At 43.2% G+C, this 18,472-nt stretch overlaps 1 protein-coding gene across 3 annotated transcripts in view; it reads right to left on the bottom strand.

Annotated features, from left to right (window-relative positions):
- septin5a (septin 5a) overlaps positions 1-18,472 on the bottom strand; it is a 150,530-nt gene that overhangs the window by 14,736 nt on the left and 117,322 nt on the right. For all 3 annotated transcript variants that reach the window (XM_078226859.1, XM_078226860.1, XM_078226858.1), the window contains 5 exons: positions 14,868-14,991; positions 10,061-10,195; positions 8,042-8,159; positions 3,485-3,586; positions 1,799-1,895 (listed from right to left, as the gene is read on the bottom strand). In XM_078226859.1, coding sequence (XP_078082985.1) covers positions 1,799-1,895; positions 3,485-3,586; positions 8,042-8,159; positions 10,061-10,195; positions 14,868-14,991 — 576 coding nt within the window. The remainder of the gene's footprint in view (positions 1-1,798; positions 1,896-3,484; positions 3,587-8,041; positions 8,160-10,060; positions 10,196-14,867; positions 14,992-18,472) is intronic.

Raw genomic sequence — 18,472 nt, 5'->3', positions numbered from 1 at the left:
CTTACCATGATTAATTGTATTGACAAATAATTTTTACAGCAAATTTTTAAACAAATTGCTCAATTGCAATATGCAGATTTTCCATTTGTTATATGCAAATAAGTAGGGCAAAAACTCAAGAGAAAAAGAACATTTTTGAAAAGGTTGCAATTTGCAACAGAATCGCAAAGTGGAAACTCCACCCTTTGAACTTTAACCTAATCGCTCCAGATGGACTAGTAATCCAGGCTAATGCTCTGGGGACATGGGTTCAAATCCCACCATGGCTGCTGATGGAATTTGAAGTCAGTTAATAAGTCTAGAATTGAAAGCTAGTCTCAGTAATGGTGAGCATGAAACTATCATCGGTTGCTGTAAAAACCCATCTGGTTCACTATCCTTTAGTAATAACCCTTTAGGGGAAAAAAAGCTGTTGTCCTTACCTGGTCTGGCCTACATGTGAATCCAGATTCACAGAATTGTAGCTGACTTTTAACTGCCGTCCGAAATGACCCAATAGGGTCAGTTCAACTGGGCAACAAATGCTGGCCTTGCCAGTGAAACCCAAATCCCATGCAACAATAAATAAAACTAGTAATGCCAAATCAATCTGGGTGCATGTGTCAGCTGCCCGTGTCCTTCTAGATGATAGCAACTGTGAGTTTGGAAGAGCGTTGGTGAGTTCCTGCAGTGCATCTTGTAAATGGTACACATTGCTGCTACTGTCCATCGGTGATGGAGAGAGTGAATGTTCATGGAAGAGGTGGCAGTCAAGCTAGCTATTTTATCCTGGATGATGTTGAGCAAGAAGGCAAGATGAGAGCATTTTTTCACATGCTTATCCTGTGCCTTGCAGATGGTGGACAGGCTTTGGGGTTTAAGGAACTAAGTTACTCACAGGAAGATTCCCAACTTCTGAGCTGTTCTAGTAGCACAGTATTTATGTGGCTAGTCCATTTCAGTTTCTGGTCAATCGTAAACCCCAGGATGTTGGTGGTGGGGGAATTCAGCAACAATAATGCCATTGAGTGTCAAGGGGAGATGGTCATTGCTTGGCACTTGTTTAGTGCAAATGTTAATTTTCACTTGTCAGCCCAAGCCTGGATCAGCTGTGAGAGCTGTGCACTCCGTGTCCAAAGCGTAAATATTTCTCTTGTTTTTACCATGTGAAGTTGATAGTTCTATTAAAATATAAAGGAGTAAGCACTTTATATAACCCATTATGAAACATTTGGCATGTATTGAATGTATTTAATCCTATTCATGGGTCATGGTTAGTGAATAAGCCCGATTTCAATCTTGTGGCCGACTGAGATGCAGGAGGGCCATCCATGTAGCCCACTCCCTAGCCGAGATCAACAGCAAGGATCATTGGACAGCAATAAAGAATAGGAATATTGCAAGCCTTCCCAAGCAAATTTGCACTAAGGGCAATTATGCCAACTTAATGGTTGTCCCAGCTGCGATCAGCTAACTGAGCACATACCATATACTCAACTTGGTATCTTCTCATTTCTTTATCTTAGCTCTACATAAGGAACTGACAGGATCTGGTGTAATATCAGATGAACTGGAAAATATTCTTTTATCTATCTTTACATTCAGAGCCATGCCACACTGATGTTTACACTTCTGTTCAATTCTAACTTCCGGAATTTTGTAAACTGACATAATTCTGTTCAAGGAGAAATAAAAGTCTTGCTTAAACGTTGCTCTCCTCACAGTTCTAAAGTTTATTAAAAATTGCCTCACACATCTTCTCCCTTTTTGAACAGTCACTTTGAGGTAGATTGCACTTCCCCTCCCACAGCAGCCTCACCTTCTACAATCCCCCAGGGGTACAGTCGTCCACGGACCCTCTGACCCCGTGCCTCCACCACCGTGTTGCTACCGATGACAGCAAAGGGAATGCTCTCCTACAAAGAAAGAGGAAAAAAAGAAAAGGTTTGCAGTTGTACAGCACCTTTCCAAACCACTGAATGTCCCAAAGTGTTTTGTAGCCAATGGAGTACTTTTGAAATGTTGTTATATATGAAACAGCCAATTTACACACGGCAAACTCCCGGAAACAACAGTTTGTTAATGACCGAGTTGTTATGTTGACTGAGGGATAAATATTGTTAGGAGATGTGGTGGGGTGGCAACTCCTCTACTTTTCTTCAAAATGGTGTTGTGGATCTTTTACCTTCACCTGAGAGGGCAGATGGGTCCTCAGTGTTATGTCTAATCAAAAAACGTCAACTGTGGGAGTGCAGCACTCCCGCAGTACCGCACTAGTGTGTCAGCTTTGATTTTTATGCTCACGTCTTGAGTTGCAACTTGGGCGGCACGGTAGCACAGTGGTTAGCACTGCTGCTTCACAGCTCCAGGGACCTGGGTTCGATTCCCGGCTTGGGTCACTGTCTGTGTGGAGTTTGCACATTCTCCCTGTGTCTGCCTGGATTTCCTCCGGGTGCTCCGGTTTCCTCCCACAATCCAAAGATGTGCGGGTTAGGTTAATTGGCCATGCTAAATTGCCCCTTAGTGTCCCAGGATGCGTAGGTTAGAGGGATTAGCGGGTAAAATATGGAGGGATATGAGTGGGCCTGGGTGGGGTTTTGGTCGGTGCAGATTCGATGGGCCGAATAGCCTCTTTCTGCACTGTAGGGTTTCTATAAAAAAAAAATTCTATAATTCTTGAATCAACTAACGTTTGACTCAAGAGGCAATAGTGTTACCAATAGTGGCATCACTGACAGCAGATTCCTGACATTGTTCATTCCTTTGATTGATATTCAAGAGGATTACTAGAACTGAGAGGCTAAAGTATTTCGTAATGTCTGACTAATAATTTCTCAAGTACTGTCTGCCCCCATAATTGATATGCTCCAAATTCAGCAAATTAAATTTTCAAAATGAAGTTTCTCTAACGGGATTAATTAATAAATATAACAGGGACAGAAAATAAAGATGATCTCGGGTTGAATACCCCACCATGCTACTGTGCCCCATAGTTGGAGGCCAGCATAGATCAGCCATGATCTCATTGAATGGTGGGGCAGGCTTGAAGGGGCTGGTGGCCTTCTCCTGCTTCCATTTCTTTGTGTTGTATTCTTGTGTTCAGTTGCAGATAATTCCTTCTTCCAATAACAATCAAGACGTGAGCCAACACCACACACATAGTTTCTGAACAGATGAGTTAAAATTGACTAAATGGCTTTCCTCGTCAGTGGCTATTAGGTAATGTTGTGATTGTTATTGATTTTCAGACACCTCATTACATTTGGGATGAGGTTCTATTCCATTAAGTTTTATTCTGGGCACTGGTCAATCAATTAAAGTTCTGAAGTGTGATCATATTCAACTCAGTTTGAGGTTTGGATGTGATCCCATTGTCTTTAACCAGGATTAGAGTCAGAGTGCACGCCACTCCTGATTTATTCCAACAGTTTGATCTCCTCTCTCCACTCCTTCCTTCCAGAACTATCCTTCCCTTGCATCCCACATCCCTGGAATTGCATCTCACCTTTAGTTCCTTGTCCTGTTGCTTAAAGTCATCATCCTCATCTGAGTCGCACTCTGGAAATTGATATATTTTAATTCCGTACTGTTCAATTTCATCTCTAATCTACATTGGCACAAGAATGAACATGGCAAAATTAAGTTATTAAGAAACTGGTTACTGTACTGCAATCTTCATGATGACAATATCATAGTGAGGCATGTCAATGAGCTTCAGGGGAGGAGACAGATAGAGTAAGCACAAAGGCAGAGTGTCAAACAATTGTGTGATCAGAGAGACGAAAGCAGAAAATGGTGGAAAATATCAGCACTTCTGACAGCATCTATGGAGAGAGAATAGAGTTAACGTTTCAAGTCTGGATGACCCTTAGTCAGAGCTAAGAGCAAAGAAAATCAGGAGAGATTTATACTATGAGGGTGGGGGGGGGGGGGGGGGGGGGGAGAGGTGGGTCTGTAATTAGACAAAGGGAATGCAAATAAGGATGAAGAAGGCTGAGAAAGGTGCTAAAAGTGTCCATTATGTGATCAGAATGTGTGAATGGCAGAACAGAGATACAGATGGTTAAGGCAGTTGCCCTGGGGTGGGGGGCAGGGGGCAGGAGGGCGGGGGAGGAGGAACAAGAGAGAGCTGGAATGGAGAAGTGGAAAAATTGAAGTGAGAAAGAGGGAGGATAGAAATGGATGAACGAGACAAGGAGGAATTTCTTCAGCCAGAGGGTAGTGAACTGTGGAACTCATTGCCACAGAGGGCTGTGGGGGCCAGGTCACTGAGTGTCTTTAAAACAGAGATAGATAGATTCTTGATCAATAAGGGGATCAGAGGTTATAGGGATAAGGCAGGAGAATGTGGATGAGAATCATATCAGCCATGATTGAATGGTGGAGCAGACTCGATGGGCCGAATGGCCTAATTCTGTTCCTATATTTTATGGTCTTATGAAAAGAAGAAACAAAATGAAATAAAATTAATGGAAATGGGACGAAAGTAGAGGAGAGAGTTCATCCTCTGAAGTTGTTGAACTCAATGTTCAGTCCAGAAGGCCCAATCGGAAGATGAGGTGCTGTTCCTCCAGTTTGTGTTGGGGTTCAGCATCTGCAGTATTTTGCTTTCATCTTAGTGTGATCAAAGAGATTGTCTTTGAGTAGATTTTGGGAAGAGATAGAGGAAGGAGAAAAAGTGGAGGGAGAGAATTCCAGAGCCTGGAAGCATGATGACTGAAAACATCCTGTCACCAATTCTGGAACAGGAGGAGGGACCTCCTAATGTACAGAGTCAGAGAGAACAATGGAACAATAGCTGAAAATGTTGCAGAAATGGTGGAGGGATTAGATGGATATGGGAAGGCCATCAGGGATTCCTACAAAATAATGAAGATTTCAATATGATTGTGGGACTGTGTATGTATATAGGTTGGTAAGCCCTAGGCTGGTACAACTTACAACACTATCGGGAGTTTTGAATTTGTCCAGCGGGGTTGGGGGGGTGGGGGGGAGGGGGGGGCAGGAACACACGCTGGGGAAGCTGGGCAGGAGTACATTGGAGAATGTTGAGCTTGGAGATTATATTGAGTATGAGGCAGCACGGTGGCACAGTGGTTAGCACTGCTGCCTCATAGCGCCAGAGACGCGGGGTCAATTCCGGCCTCGGGTCATTGTCTGTGTGGAGTTCGCACATTCTCCCCATGTCTATGTGGGTTCCTCCAGGTGCTCTGATTTCCTCCCACAGTTCTTTGAGAACATTACATGTGCAGTGGACAATGGGGAACCTGTGGATGTGGTGTGTCTGGATTTCCATAAGGCATTTGACAAGGTGCCGCTCCAAAGATTGCTACATAAGATAAAGGTGCACGGTGTTACAGGTAATCTATTAGCATGGATAGAGGATTGGTTAACTAACAGAAAGCAAAGAATGGGGGTAAATGGGTGTTTTTCTGGTTGGGGATCAGTGACTAGCGGTGTGCCTCAGGGATCAGTGTTGGGACCGCAATTGCTTATGATTTACATCGATGATTTGGAGTTGGGGACCAAGCGCAGTGTGTCAAAATTCACAGACGACACTAAGATGAGTGGCAGAGCAAAGTGTGCAGAGGATGCTGAAAGTCTGCAAAGGGATACAGATAGTCTAAGTGAGTGGGCGAGGGTCTGGCAGATGGAGTACAATGTTGTTAAATGTGAGGTCATCCATTTTGGTGGGAATAACAGCAAAATGGACTATTATTTAAATGGTAAAAAATTGCAGCATGCTGCTGTGCAGAGGGACCTGAGTGTCCTTGTGCCGGAATCTCAAGGAGTTGGTTTGCAGGTGCAGCAGGTAATTAAGAAGGCAAATGGAATTTTGTCCTTCATTGCTAGAGGGATGGAGTTTAAAAACAGCGAGGTTATGTTGCAGCTGTATAAGGTGCTGGTGAGGCCACACCTGGAGTACTGTATACAGTTTTGGTCTCCTTACTTGAGAAACGATATACTGGCACTGGAGGGGTACAGAGGAGACTCACTAGGTTGATTCCGGAGTTCAGATGGTTGGCTTATGAGGAGAGGCTGAGTAGACTGGGGCTATACTCATTGGAATTCAGAAGAATGAGGGGAAACCTTATAGAAACATATAAGATTATGATTGGAATAGATAAGGTAGAAGCAGGGAGGTTGGCGGATGAAACTAGAACTAGGGGACTTGGCCTCAAAATAAGGGGGAGCAGATTTAGAACTAAGTTGAGGAGGAACGTCTTCACACAAAGGGTTGTGAATCTGTGGAATTCCCTGCCCAGTGAAGCAGTTGAGCTACCTCATTGAATGTTTTTAAGGCAAGGATAGATAAATTTTTGAACAGTAAAGGAATTAAGGGCTATGGTGAGCGGGCGGGTAAGTGGAACTGAGTCCACGAAAAGATCAGGCATGATCTTATTGAATGGCGGAGCAGACTCGACGAGCCAGATGGCCTACTCCTGCTCCTAGTTCTTAAGTTCAAAGGTGTGTGGGTTAGGTTATTTGGCCATGCTAAATTGACCTTAGTGTCAGGGGGATTAGAAGGGTAAATATGTGGGGTTACGGGAATAGGGCCTGGGTGGGATTGTGGTCGGTGCAGACTCAATGGGCCAGATGGCCTCCTTCTGCACTGTAGGGATTCTATAATGAGGGAGGGAGAAGTAGCAGCCAATACACACATACAGGCAAAAACAGTCAAACATGATGATGGATAGGATGTGAGCATTGAAGGGCCAAAGCCGGTACCACTGAGTACAGCTCGAGCAAAAAGCCAATGGGAAACATGGAACTGAATGCTAGGGAATAAAGCTTTTCACCTAAGCCAAAAAGGATATGGTAGCATTGAGGTTACACGATTGGACTAATGTTCACTTCTGGACTAATAATCCAGACAATTTGAGTTTAAGTCCCATCACAAATTAACTTTGAAAATAATTCTAGCAATAAAAAGCTAGCATCAGTAAAAATGAAACTGGTCGGATTGTGAAAACAACATCTGGCTCACAGATGTCCTTTAGGGGGGTCAGGTCCATATGAGATTCCAGAAGCAGTTAATGTGGTTTACTATTAACTGCTCTCTAAAATAATCTAACAAACAGCATCAAACCTCAGGGCAACTAGAGATGGGCAATCAACACTGCCCTTATCAGCAACACACACATTTTGAGAATTAATTAAAATAAAAGAAAGACATGATCTTACTGATGTTAAGATGAAAAAACTTCTTTGCTCTCCACAATTGGGATGCTGGACAGGCAGTCAAATTGTATAGCAAGCAGTCATGGAGTCGAGAGTAATATTTTTAAATTAATTTTTACAGGATGTGGCCATCGTTGGCTGGGCCAGCATTTATTGTCCATCCCTAATCAACCACATTGCTGTGGGTCTGAAGTCACATGTAGGCTAAACCAGGCAGATTTCCTTCCCTAAAGGACATTCGTGAACCAGATGGGTTTTTATGACAATCAACAATGGTTTCATCATTAGACTTCTAATTCCAGATTTTTATTAAATTCACATTTCACCATGGTAGGATTGGAACCCAGATTCCAAGGGCATTACCCTTGGTCTCTGGATTGCTGGTCCAGTGATAGTTCCACTGTGCCATTGCCTCGAGATGACGCTTTGTGTCATTGGCATACACTTAGTAATTGGCCTCATGATAAATGAGAACATCAAGATAAAAGAAAAGGGAGGTGAAGAATAGAAGGTGAGCTTGCCATAGGTGACCAAACTGGCACAAATGTGACAACACTGCAGATTATGCATTGCAGAGTGCATACAGAGCAGATACAGGAAAGACCAATTCTCCATCAGCATTAATACAGGCTGTACTGCAGATTGCATCTACTCAATGAATGAACGCTGTTCAATCCTGATCAGTCAACATTTTGAACTTGTCATTAAATCGAAAAACATGGTCCATTAACAACACTATTTTGGTTTACAGTTATATGTGTCTCATGGTTCCTGACACATTTCCCTGGCTATTAAAATAAGGCCAATAATATTGACAGGACTGAATTTAACATTCTTGTATTTAGCTCACAACTGTTATTTTATGAATGATGTTTCTCACCCTCTCTTTGAGTTTCTTCACCTCAATAGGTGTGAGTGAGTCGGCTTTCGCAATCACTGGCACAATGTTCACTTTCTGGTGTAATGCCTTCATGAACTCTGTGTCCAGCGGCCGCAACCTTAACCCAAACAGAGGGAATAAATTACTCCCGAGACAGGCACGTTATACCTTCAGATAAAGGGAAACTCGTCCGAGAGATAAATCACCCTTCCCCACACACAGAGAAACAGATCACCTTAGAAATAACTCACCCTTTCCTGCAGTCAGTGAAACAGATCCTCCCAGAGATAAATCACCCTTCCCCACAGACACAGAAACAGTTCCTCCCAGAGATAAATCACCCTCCCTTCATGCACGGAAAAACAAATCGCCCCTAAAAATTAATCACCCCTCCATACAGAAATACAAATTGCACCCAGAGCATGGTTAGATCACACCCTGATGCAAATGAGAGTTGGTCAGCAGTGGATTTAATGTGGCGCTTGGAAGAGCACTGCTCTTCCTCCTGGCTCCACAATAAACTAAGTAAATATGTACAAATTTAGTTTTCCAATGGCAGCCTCGAGTAGTCCCCTTTATTTGTCTGCAAATTCCTGCTCAATTAAGGGTATCTCAAAAAGGCATCTGATCAACCCACTACCACCCCAAGCATAGAACCAAACGCCTGTTTCTGCTGCTCGCATGCGGTGTTTCTAGAGGAACTTTAACCACATGATTGTCAAGCACTTTCAGTGTGGAATAAGTGTGTGCATTCCACCTACCACAATGGATCCTCAGGCCCCCACTTTACACCTAAGTTTATTTATTAGTGTCACGAGTAGGCTTACATTAACACTGCAATGAAGTTACTGTGAAAATCTCCTAGTCGCCACACTCCGGCGCCTGTTTGGGTGCACTGAGGGAGAATTTAGTATGGCCAATGCACCTAAACAGCCCGTCTTTCGGACTGTGGGAGGAAACCAGAGGAAACTCATGCAGACACGGGGAGAAAGTGCAAACTCCGCTGAGACAGTGACCTAAGCCAGGAATCGAACCTGGGTCCCTGGTGCTGTGAGGCAGCAGTGCTAACCACTGTGCCACCCTGTAAGACAAGCCCAGCACCATCCAATGTCAGAGTAGTAGAAACCCTCTCCCCAGGCAAATCAAATCAATCACAGAACCAGACTCCCAATTCCATGTACGCAGCCTAAAATGTATCCAAACAGGTTGAAGCAGTACAACACTCTTCTGCAAGCTGGGATCATCAAATTTTAAAAGGGCCCCAAGACATACAGAAATGTATGGACAGCAGCAGATCAAAAAGTGGCTCACCACCATCATCTCAGAGGCAATTGGGGACCAGCAATAAAAATACTGGCGTAGCCAGTGAAACCCACATCTCATGAAGGAATGAAAAATAAATCTGTTTGTCTCACTCACCAAGAGAAACTCAACCTTCTCCTAATGCCCCTCAGTGCTTAAAGAACAAACGGAGCACAGAGTTCACTATGGCGACATGGTGGCACAGTGGTTAGCGGGCTGCCTCACAGCGCCAGGGACTCGGGTTCAATTCCAGCCATGGGTGACTGTGCAGAGTTTCACGTTGTCTGCGTGGGTTTCCTCCAGGTGCTCCGGTTTCCTCCCACACTCCTAAGATAGGTAGAGTGATCATGCTAAAATTGTCCCCTAGTGTCAGGGGGGATTAGCAGGGTAAATGTATGGGGTTAGGGCCTGGGTGGGATTGTTGTCGATGAAGGCTTGGTGGGCTGAATGACCTCCTTCTGCACTGTATGGATTCTATGATTCTCTGTTCTGCCAATCATGGCTCCTACAGCGAGGAGTATCAACCCCTAAATTAACATTAGGTCCAGGCATCTCTCGGGCTGATAGGAATATGTTCACAATCAGATCCAGATGTGTCCTCTTGCTACATCCTATAACAGCATTATTATGCTCCTACCTCTAGTTAACATATTCAGTGACAGGAAGAACCAATAGAAAAATGATACAATTACCCCTCAGTCCAACTCTTCCTCTTACCCGTGTCCATAAGGAGAGATAAAATACAGGCAACAGTGCACTCGGTTATCCTGAATGTTCTTCCTGTTCAGGCCACTTTCATCTCGGAAATACTGTTCAAACTGTTGGTCGATGTAATCGGCTATGGGCTTCCAGCTGCAACAGAAGAGAGAGAGGAGAGGCTGTAATCAAAGAGTTCTCATGCTTTGGGTCTTTTATTGGCTAAGTAAGCCTGCAATAGTCAGCAAAGTTGCATCACAGTTGTAATGTGCACTGCCCCTGGTCAATCTGAGATCGCTTTAAGAATGTAGGAAAGCAAAAGAAGATGATGAGGCCATTCAGCCCACAGAGCCCATTCCTTCCAAATTTGTCCCGCCATCTACTTGATTCAGCAATCTTTGTTACGTTCTCGCATGTAGCACTGCAGCCAATGTAGCTATATTTAGGAACTCAATAGAGTATAGAGCAGGTCTAAACCATTTGTTCCATCAAGCCTTCTCTGCCCAGGGCATGTGCATGATTATTCTATCTGGACTCATCTATCGCTCGTCGATCTCCCAGGAGTGCTGTGGCACCTGTGTTCCTGCCTCACTCATTGTCCTCCATTCCCGATTTCCCACCACCTCTTTGAGCAACCAGGCAATGGGCAGTGTTTCCCATTTGGAGCCAGGACACCAATGTTGGTGTCAAATGCAAGTCCTGACCCACGTCAGGAGCAGCAACCCCTGAGTGATTTTTGCAAAATTGGCCAATTTGCAGCCAGAGGGTGCGCTTCCCATCCGGTTCAGGAGAGCTGGCAGATTCTCAAAGCTGGGGTATAATAGGAGGCCCTCCTGCACTGAGGCACTGCAGCCTGCCATTGTGGGTAAGGGAGAGAAACGGCATTTCCATCTTGAGGCCCCCTCCGCACTTTTTAAATATTTGAAACTAAAAATGACCACTGCTGCCAGCCGCCATTGTGGAAGAAGAATCTCTCTACTGAGTGATCTGCAGCTGATGCAGTGTTCTGGCTGCTAGGGTGGTGTTCTAAGTGATCCTGGAGTGATGGCCCCGCTGATCAGACACCAGGCATCTGTAGCCCTCTGATCAATGGAATACCCTTTTAATATACTACCCATCACCAATTTTGGGTGGCCTCTCCATGTCCAATCCAATCGTCAGGAAAGTGGCTGAGTGTTGGAACTGTGATAGGGGACTGGCATGCCAGATTGCATCAGGAAATTCTGCGTCTGTCTGCCTCCATTCCCACTCCATATTGGAACAAAAATCCTACCCTATATAACCCATTTGTGTCTCGAGCCAGTAGGCAAACAAGACACTGAATGGCAACTGTCTACAGAAAGAAACAAAACATAGGTTTGTGGTTGTACGGTCACCTGATGGCCCTGGAAAGAGAGCTGAGGTCTATTGTAACTGGCAGAGACCACAGGGACTAGAGCCTGTGGTAAACACAGGAAGTAATATTATCAGTTCAATTTTAAATTCTTTTTATTTTTACTACGTTTTGGGCTTTACAATTTGTGCCCAGCTAAAAAGGAGCACTTTTGTTTGATGACACTGGGGCATTTACAATTTTTAATTTTCTTTAACCAGTGCCTGTTTTAATAGCACAATACTAACATGACTCTTTTTGGAATGTGTGTTAGCATCACATGATATGCACTAAAACTTTTTTTTTAAATGGTGAACCAAGAGAAACTGTAAAGACCCCGGAGCTGCCAAATGAAAAAAAGTTAGTTCATGCTTCAGAACTTCTAATTCTAAAATCATATTGTCCAGCTCCCCCCTGCATATATGGATGAATGGACTGTTCCTACTCCTTTTTATGTAAGTGAATGATGGATACTATTTACAGCACAGAGTTTGAGGTGCATAATTTTTGTGCACACGAGTTCCATAAATAGAACAAGCTGTGACCTGAGTTTCTTTATTCATATTCCATATGGACATTTCAAACATAGAATGCTGATATATATCGGTGACACTTCTTGTATAAATCCTGATATAAATATGAAAACCTGGCTTATGTACTGCCAATGTATATCGCTATATATCATCAGTCAGGCTCTCAGGGTGGCTCACTTACACATGCTAGAAGCCACATATATTCATATGTCGGGCTTTGTCCTTTGGAGACAGAAGGAGCATGTCTACGCATTGTGCTGTTTTCAACCAAACAAAAGGCTGGGGGGTCAGCCATTCACTGGTTCATTCCCCACGGTGATGCCTTGATCAGAGTTGACCTGCCTGGTTTGAATTTGAACAATAGCCTGGTAGTTTGCTGTTCCCTATGGCATTATCAATGTCACTGCCTCGACCAATCAGAATGCACTTGCCAAACAACCAGCACTCTCTTCTCATGCAATATAAATTGTTCCCTTTACAGTGAGTAATCTTGTGATCTAACCTGATGAGTCCAAGATGAAAAGCTTAGCCAGCATGCTCCGTGTGTTTTTTTAGCAATGCTCAAATATATCTCTACATTCACCATACTCCAGCAACATTGTATCTATTCTTAATGATTAATTCTAATAATTAATAAATCCAATGAAGAATTCAAGAGAAATATTGTTGGAGAACAGTTAGAATGTGAATTTTGCTACCGTACAGAATAATTGAGACAAATGTCATAGATGCATTTAAGGGGGAAGTAAGCCAAGTACTTGAAGGAGGAAGAAATAAAAAGGAAATGGTAATAGATTCAAATGAAGTGGGAAAGGCTCGTGTGGAGCATAAACACCAGAACAGACCCATTGGGCCAAATATGTGCTCTATAAATAGTATTTAACACAGGAGTAGACCATTCAGCCCATCAAGCCATTCATTTAGATCATGGCTGGTCTGTGTATTAAATTGATCCAAGCGCCTTGGCTCGATAACCCTCAGCACCTTTGTCTAACAAAAATCGATCAATTTTAGTTTTGAAATAAAATATTTGAGCTGATAGCCTACTGGTTTTACTGCTAGACTATTAATCCAGAAACTCAGCTAATGTTTTGGGGATCCAGCTTCGAATCCTGCAACGGAAGATGGTGCAATTTGAATTCAATAAAACAAATCTGGAATTAAGAATCTACTGAAGACTATGAAGACATTGTCGATTGTCCGAAAAACCCATCTGGTTCACTAATGTCTTTTAGGGAAGGAAATCTGCCATACTAAAGTTAAAGTTTATTTATTATTCACAAGTAGTCTTATATTAACACTGCAATGAAGTTACTGTGAAAATCCCCTAGTCACCACACTCTGGCACCTGTTCGGGTACACTGAGGGAGAATTTAGCATGGCCAATCCACCTAATGTGCACATGTTTGGACTGTGGGAGGAAACCGGAGCTCCAGAGGAAACCCACGCAGACATGGGAAAAACGTGCAGAATCCACACAGACAGTGACCCAAGCCGGGAATTGAACACAGGTCCTTGGTGCTGGCTAACCACTGTGCTACCTTGCTGCCTGTGCCGTCTTTATCTGGTTTCCAGGCTTTTCACTATCCTTTGTGTGAAAAAATGTTTCCTCACATCGCCCCTGAATGGGCAGCTCCAAACTTGAGACTATGCCTCCTCATTTTGGGAGTCACCCACCAGAGGAAAGAGTTTCTCTTTGCCCACCTTTAATTAAATTTCCTCAATTAGATCATCTCTTATTCGACTGTATTGCGGGGCATACATGCCTAATCCATCCATCCTGTCCTCATCATTTATCCATTTTAGTCATGGTACCATTCTGATGAATCTGCTATGCACCCTCTCCAAGACTAATACATCCTTCCCGAGGTTGTGGTTTGAAAACCATAGAATCCCTGCAGTGCAGAAGGAAGCCATTTGGCCCATCGAGTCTGCACTGACAACAATCCCACCCAAGTCATATCCCCCTAACCCCACATATTTACCCTGCTCGTCACCCTGACACTAAGGCGCAATTTACCATGGCCAATCAACTTAACCTGCACCTCTTTGGAGTGTGGTTGGAAATCAGAGAACCCAGAGGAAACCCATGCGGACACAGGGAGACATGCAAATTCCACACAGACAATCACTCAAGGCAGGAATTGAATCGGGTCCCTGGCGCTGTGAGGCAGCAGAGCTAACCAATGTACCACCCAACTGACCATCGCACTGTAACCTGAATCTAATTAGAGCTCTGGAGAGCTTCAAGCCCTATGTCTTTCATCCTTCTTGCTATAAATGCCAATAATCTATTACCTTTGTACCTGTTCACAAGTTTTTTCGTGATTTCTCTATTTGGAATCCTGAATCTCTCTCGTCATTCACAATTCCTAGTTTCCTGTCACTTAGAAAATATTCTGATCTCATCATAAAGTTCAAAGTGGATGATGTCACACTTTCCCACATTGCATTCAAAAAACCTTTAAAAAATGCCACCGTTTTGTTTACTTATTTAATTTATCAATTGTTGTAATGCAGAAAGCCAGGTGGTGAAGGATAGAACTGGAGCCAATTTTTACATACTTTCAGAAGCATTTATTTCCGGCGATATACAATTGCAAACATGCATCTCCTTACCCTACAACCACAGTTTCAGTCTGTTGCTTTTTAATAAGGGCACAAGTCATATTCATCATTTGCATCAGTTAAATACAATATACAATTAACATCAATGTCCCTTTACAACTTCCTGCTCCCATCTTATACAGTGTCACCTAACTTTGTACTGTGGTCATATTTATACTAATTTATAGTAACTGGATTCTTAGAGATTTTAGGAATCTATTCACACCTCCATGTTAATCAATTCACTCAGTGATGGAATTCTCTGTTAACGTCTCCATAATAACCTAATCCTCAGTGATGTTGCATTTGTACACACCTTTGTATGTTGTTCACCGCATCCCCAAATCCAGGCGTGTCAACTATCGTCAATTTAAGTTTGACACCTTTCTCTTCAATGTCCACCGTGTGTTTTATTATCTCCACTGTTTGGCTGATTCTTTCTGTAAGAAGGTTGGGGAAAACGTGAGCAAAAAGCTCCTGTAAACCTAGTGAAACATAATACTCTTCCCATCTCTCACCCCATTTCTCAGTGCAATATCTATATTTTCTAATCTCAATGAATCAGAAATGGCTGATTAGTCTGTTCTAACCTTTAACCCAGGAAGTGAAGGTTGTTCTTTCATTAGATGCTAACTTCCTGTATTACGGCAGGGTAACGTATTGCCATGAGATGTATGTGTGTATCTCAGGAAATGCTGGATCAACCCACCACAGAAACAAGGCCAACAGGGTTTGTGTCTGCCTTCACATGCAGGTGTGTTAGATTAGGAAGCTGCGGGTCAGGTCAACGACCTTTCATCAGAACTGGAAGATGCTAGAAATGAACAGCTATAAAGGAAATACGTAGCTAGTGAAATGGGAGGGAAAGAAAGAAACAAAACCTAGAAGCCTGCAATAGGGTGGAGGGCAGGCATGATTAAATGACATAAATGGTGACGGTGCAAAGCAAAATGAGCTGATAATGAAAAGGGAAAGAAACAAAAAAAAATGTCTCCAGAGCAGATAGAAGTGAATATATATTAAAAAAGACATTGTGGAAAGTCTGGTGAGGAACAGAACAAAAGCAGATACTTGGTGAAAATCCATTCATCTCTAACATCATTAGCATGCGCCTTTATCTGTTTCTTTCATCATAGGTGCTGGGCAGAATTTTCCCATCTCACCCGCCACAGGAATTGTAGCAGTGGGAACCGTGGACCACGCAAAGGTCCGGTGACCTTGGGCAGGATCTTCCGGCTTTGGGGCGAACGCGGCCGGAAAATCCCATCCGCTGTCTGATCTGCTGAATACTTCATTTTTATTTCAGCGTTCCAGCATCCAGAATATTTTACATCTGTTTAGCAGGAGGTTTCTATTACAGAGAAAATGCAGCATTGAAACAAGCCATTCAGCCCAACAAATCCATGTCAATGTTTGTGCCCCATTTAAGAATCCTCCCATCCATCCTCATCTAGTAAATGGGAATGGTTCTGGAATGAGAGATTTCAGTTACATGGATAGATTGGAGAAGATCTGTTCTCTTGAGTGAAGAGAAATTTAAGAGGAGACTGGATAAAGGTGTTCAAAACCACAAGGGAGCTGGAGAGAGTAGATAGGGAGAAACCATCCCTATTGGCGGAAGTGCTGAGGGCACACACATTTAAGATGATTGGCAAAGGAAGCAATGGTGACATGAGGAAAAATCTTAAGTGTCGAGAATCTGGAATACATTGCCTTAGGGTGTGGTGTAAGCAGGTTCAAGTGTGGCTTTCAAAAGAAATTGAATAATTATCTGAAGATAAAAGGGCTATGGGAAAATGGCAATGGATTGGGACTAGCTGAGTGGCTCTTATAGATAGCTAGCATACATGATAGGCTGAATGGCCTCCTACAACCATTTTGTGATTCTATCAACATAGCCCACTACTGCCTTCTGCTACCTCCCCTTAAATGTATCCATATCATTCACTTCAACTCTGGTAGAAAATGTCACCTTCTCACCACTGTGTGGGTACTGACATTTCTTCTGAATTTGCTATTAGATTTCATAGTGACTATTGTAGATTGATGGCCTCTGGTTTTGTTCTTCCCCACAAGTGGAAACATCCTCTCTGTGTCTACTTGTGATAACCCCCATGAGGTGCACAGGGAATCACAGATTGATCTCCCTGTGGGGCTCATTGAGTGGGAGTTCCCCTGGTAACAGGCAGTGGCCTGCCCAGCTGAAACTCATTACCGGAGCCTTATATAAAGCAGGCCCTGCAGTCCCAAGCAGGGACGAGTGTGTGTACACCACGGTAGTGGGTTTACTTTGCATTTTGTAATGAACTAATTTCCCTTCCAGTTGGGCTTCCTGAGTCTTTACACTACTCCATCAAATCCTTTCATAATTTTAAAGACCTTAATCATGTCACTCCTGAGCATTCTGTTTTCTGTTATGACCCTCGTGAACCATTTCTGTACTCTGTCCGGCCCCTCTATATTCTTTTTATAATATGTCATTCAGAACTGTACACGGTACTTCAAGTGTTTTCTAACCAAGATTTGATACAACTGTAGCACATATCTGTACTTTTTAAATCAATCCCTCTCTCCATCTAGAAATAAACCCTGTGTTTGCATTGCCTTTTTAAACCCTTGTTCATTGATGTCGCTACTTTGTGATTGGTGTATTTGCACTCCCAAATCCCTTTGTTTTTCTACCCCATTTAAATTCTTAATTCCCAAGTAAAATGTGACTTCCTGTTTTTCTCACCAAAGTTTAATGTCTCACAATTATCTGTGTTGAAATTCAGTTGCCAATCATATGCCCATTCTTAAAGCTTATTATTTTAAAAAATATCTTTTTTGCAGACCTCCTCAGTGCTGACTATTCTCTCTCCCCCTATTTGTTGCAATCTGCAAAGTTAAAAATTGTGTTTGTGGTTCCAAAGTCTAAAACGTTAATAAAAATTGTGAGTAGCTGAGTCCCAGCACTGATATGTGCAGGACCCCATTTCTTCCACTTTACCCCAAAGCTCTGCTTTCTGGCTGTAACTAGATAGCAATCCATTCACGTGCCTGTTCCTCAACTCTGCATACACTAACCTTATTAATTAGATTATTATGTGGCATCTTATCCAAGGTGTCTTGCAAATCTAGATAAATTACATCTACTATGTTATTCTCTCTGTTCATTTATTTATTCTCTTTTTATATTTATGTAGGTGGGCATCACTGTCTAGACTAGCATTTATTGCCCATCCTCATTTTCTCTTGAGAAAATGGTGGTGAGCTGCCTTCTTGAACTGTAGTCTAGGTACACCCACAATGCTTAGGGAAGGAATTCCAGGATTTTGAGCCAGCGACAGTGAAGGAATGGTGATACATTTTCAAGTCAGTGTGGCTTGGAGGGGCACTTGCAAATGGTGATGTTCCATACACGGTTAGCACTGCTGCCTCACAGCACCAGGGACCCGGGTTTGATTCCCAGCTTGGTCATTGTCTGTGTGGAGTTTGCACATTCTCTCCATGTCTGCATGGGTTTCCTCCAGGTGGTCCGGTTTCCTCCCACAGTCCAAAGATGTGCAGGTTAGATTGGCCATGCTAAATTGCCCCTTAGTGTCAGGGGGACTAGCTAGGGTAAATGCATGGGGTTATGGGGATAGGGCCTGAGTGGGATTATGAGCAGTGCAGACGCGATGAGCCAAATGGCCTCCTTCTGTTCTGTGGGATTCTATGATTCTATCTGTTACCCTTGTCCTTTTAGGTGGTAGACAGCATGGGTTTGAAAGGTGCTGTCAAAGGAACCTTGGTGAGTTGCTGCAGTGCATCTTGTAGATGTTACACTGTTGCCACTGTGCGTCAATGGTGGAGGGAGTCAACGTTGAAGGTGGTGGATGGGGCGTCTATCAAACGGGCTGCTCTGACCTGGATGATGCCGAGCCTCTTGAGTGTTGTTGG

The sequence above is a fragment of the Mustelus asterias genome, chromosome 13 (assembly GCF_964213995.1).
Source record: "Mustelus asterias chromosome 13, sMusAst1.hap1.1, whole genome shotgun sequence".
Lineage (NCBI taxonomy): Eukaryota > Metazoa > Chordata > Chondrichthyes > Carcharhiniformes > Triakidae > Mustelus > Mustelus asterias.
Note: the sequence above shows the minus strand (reverse complement) of the source record. Positions and strands in the feature narration are given on the sequence as shown.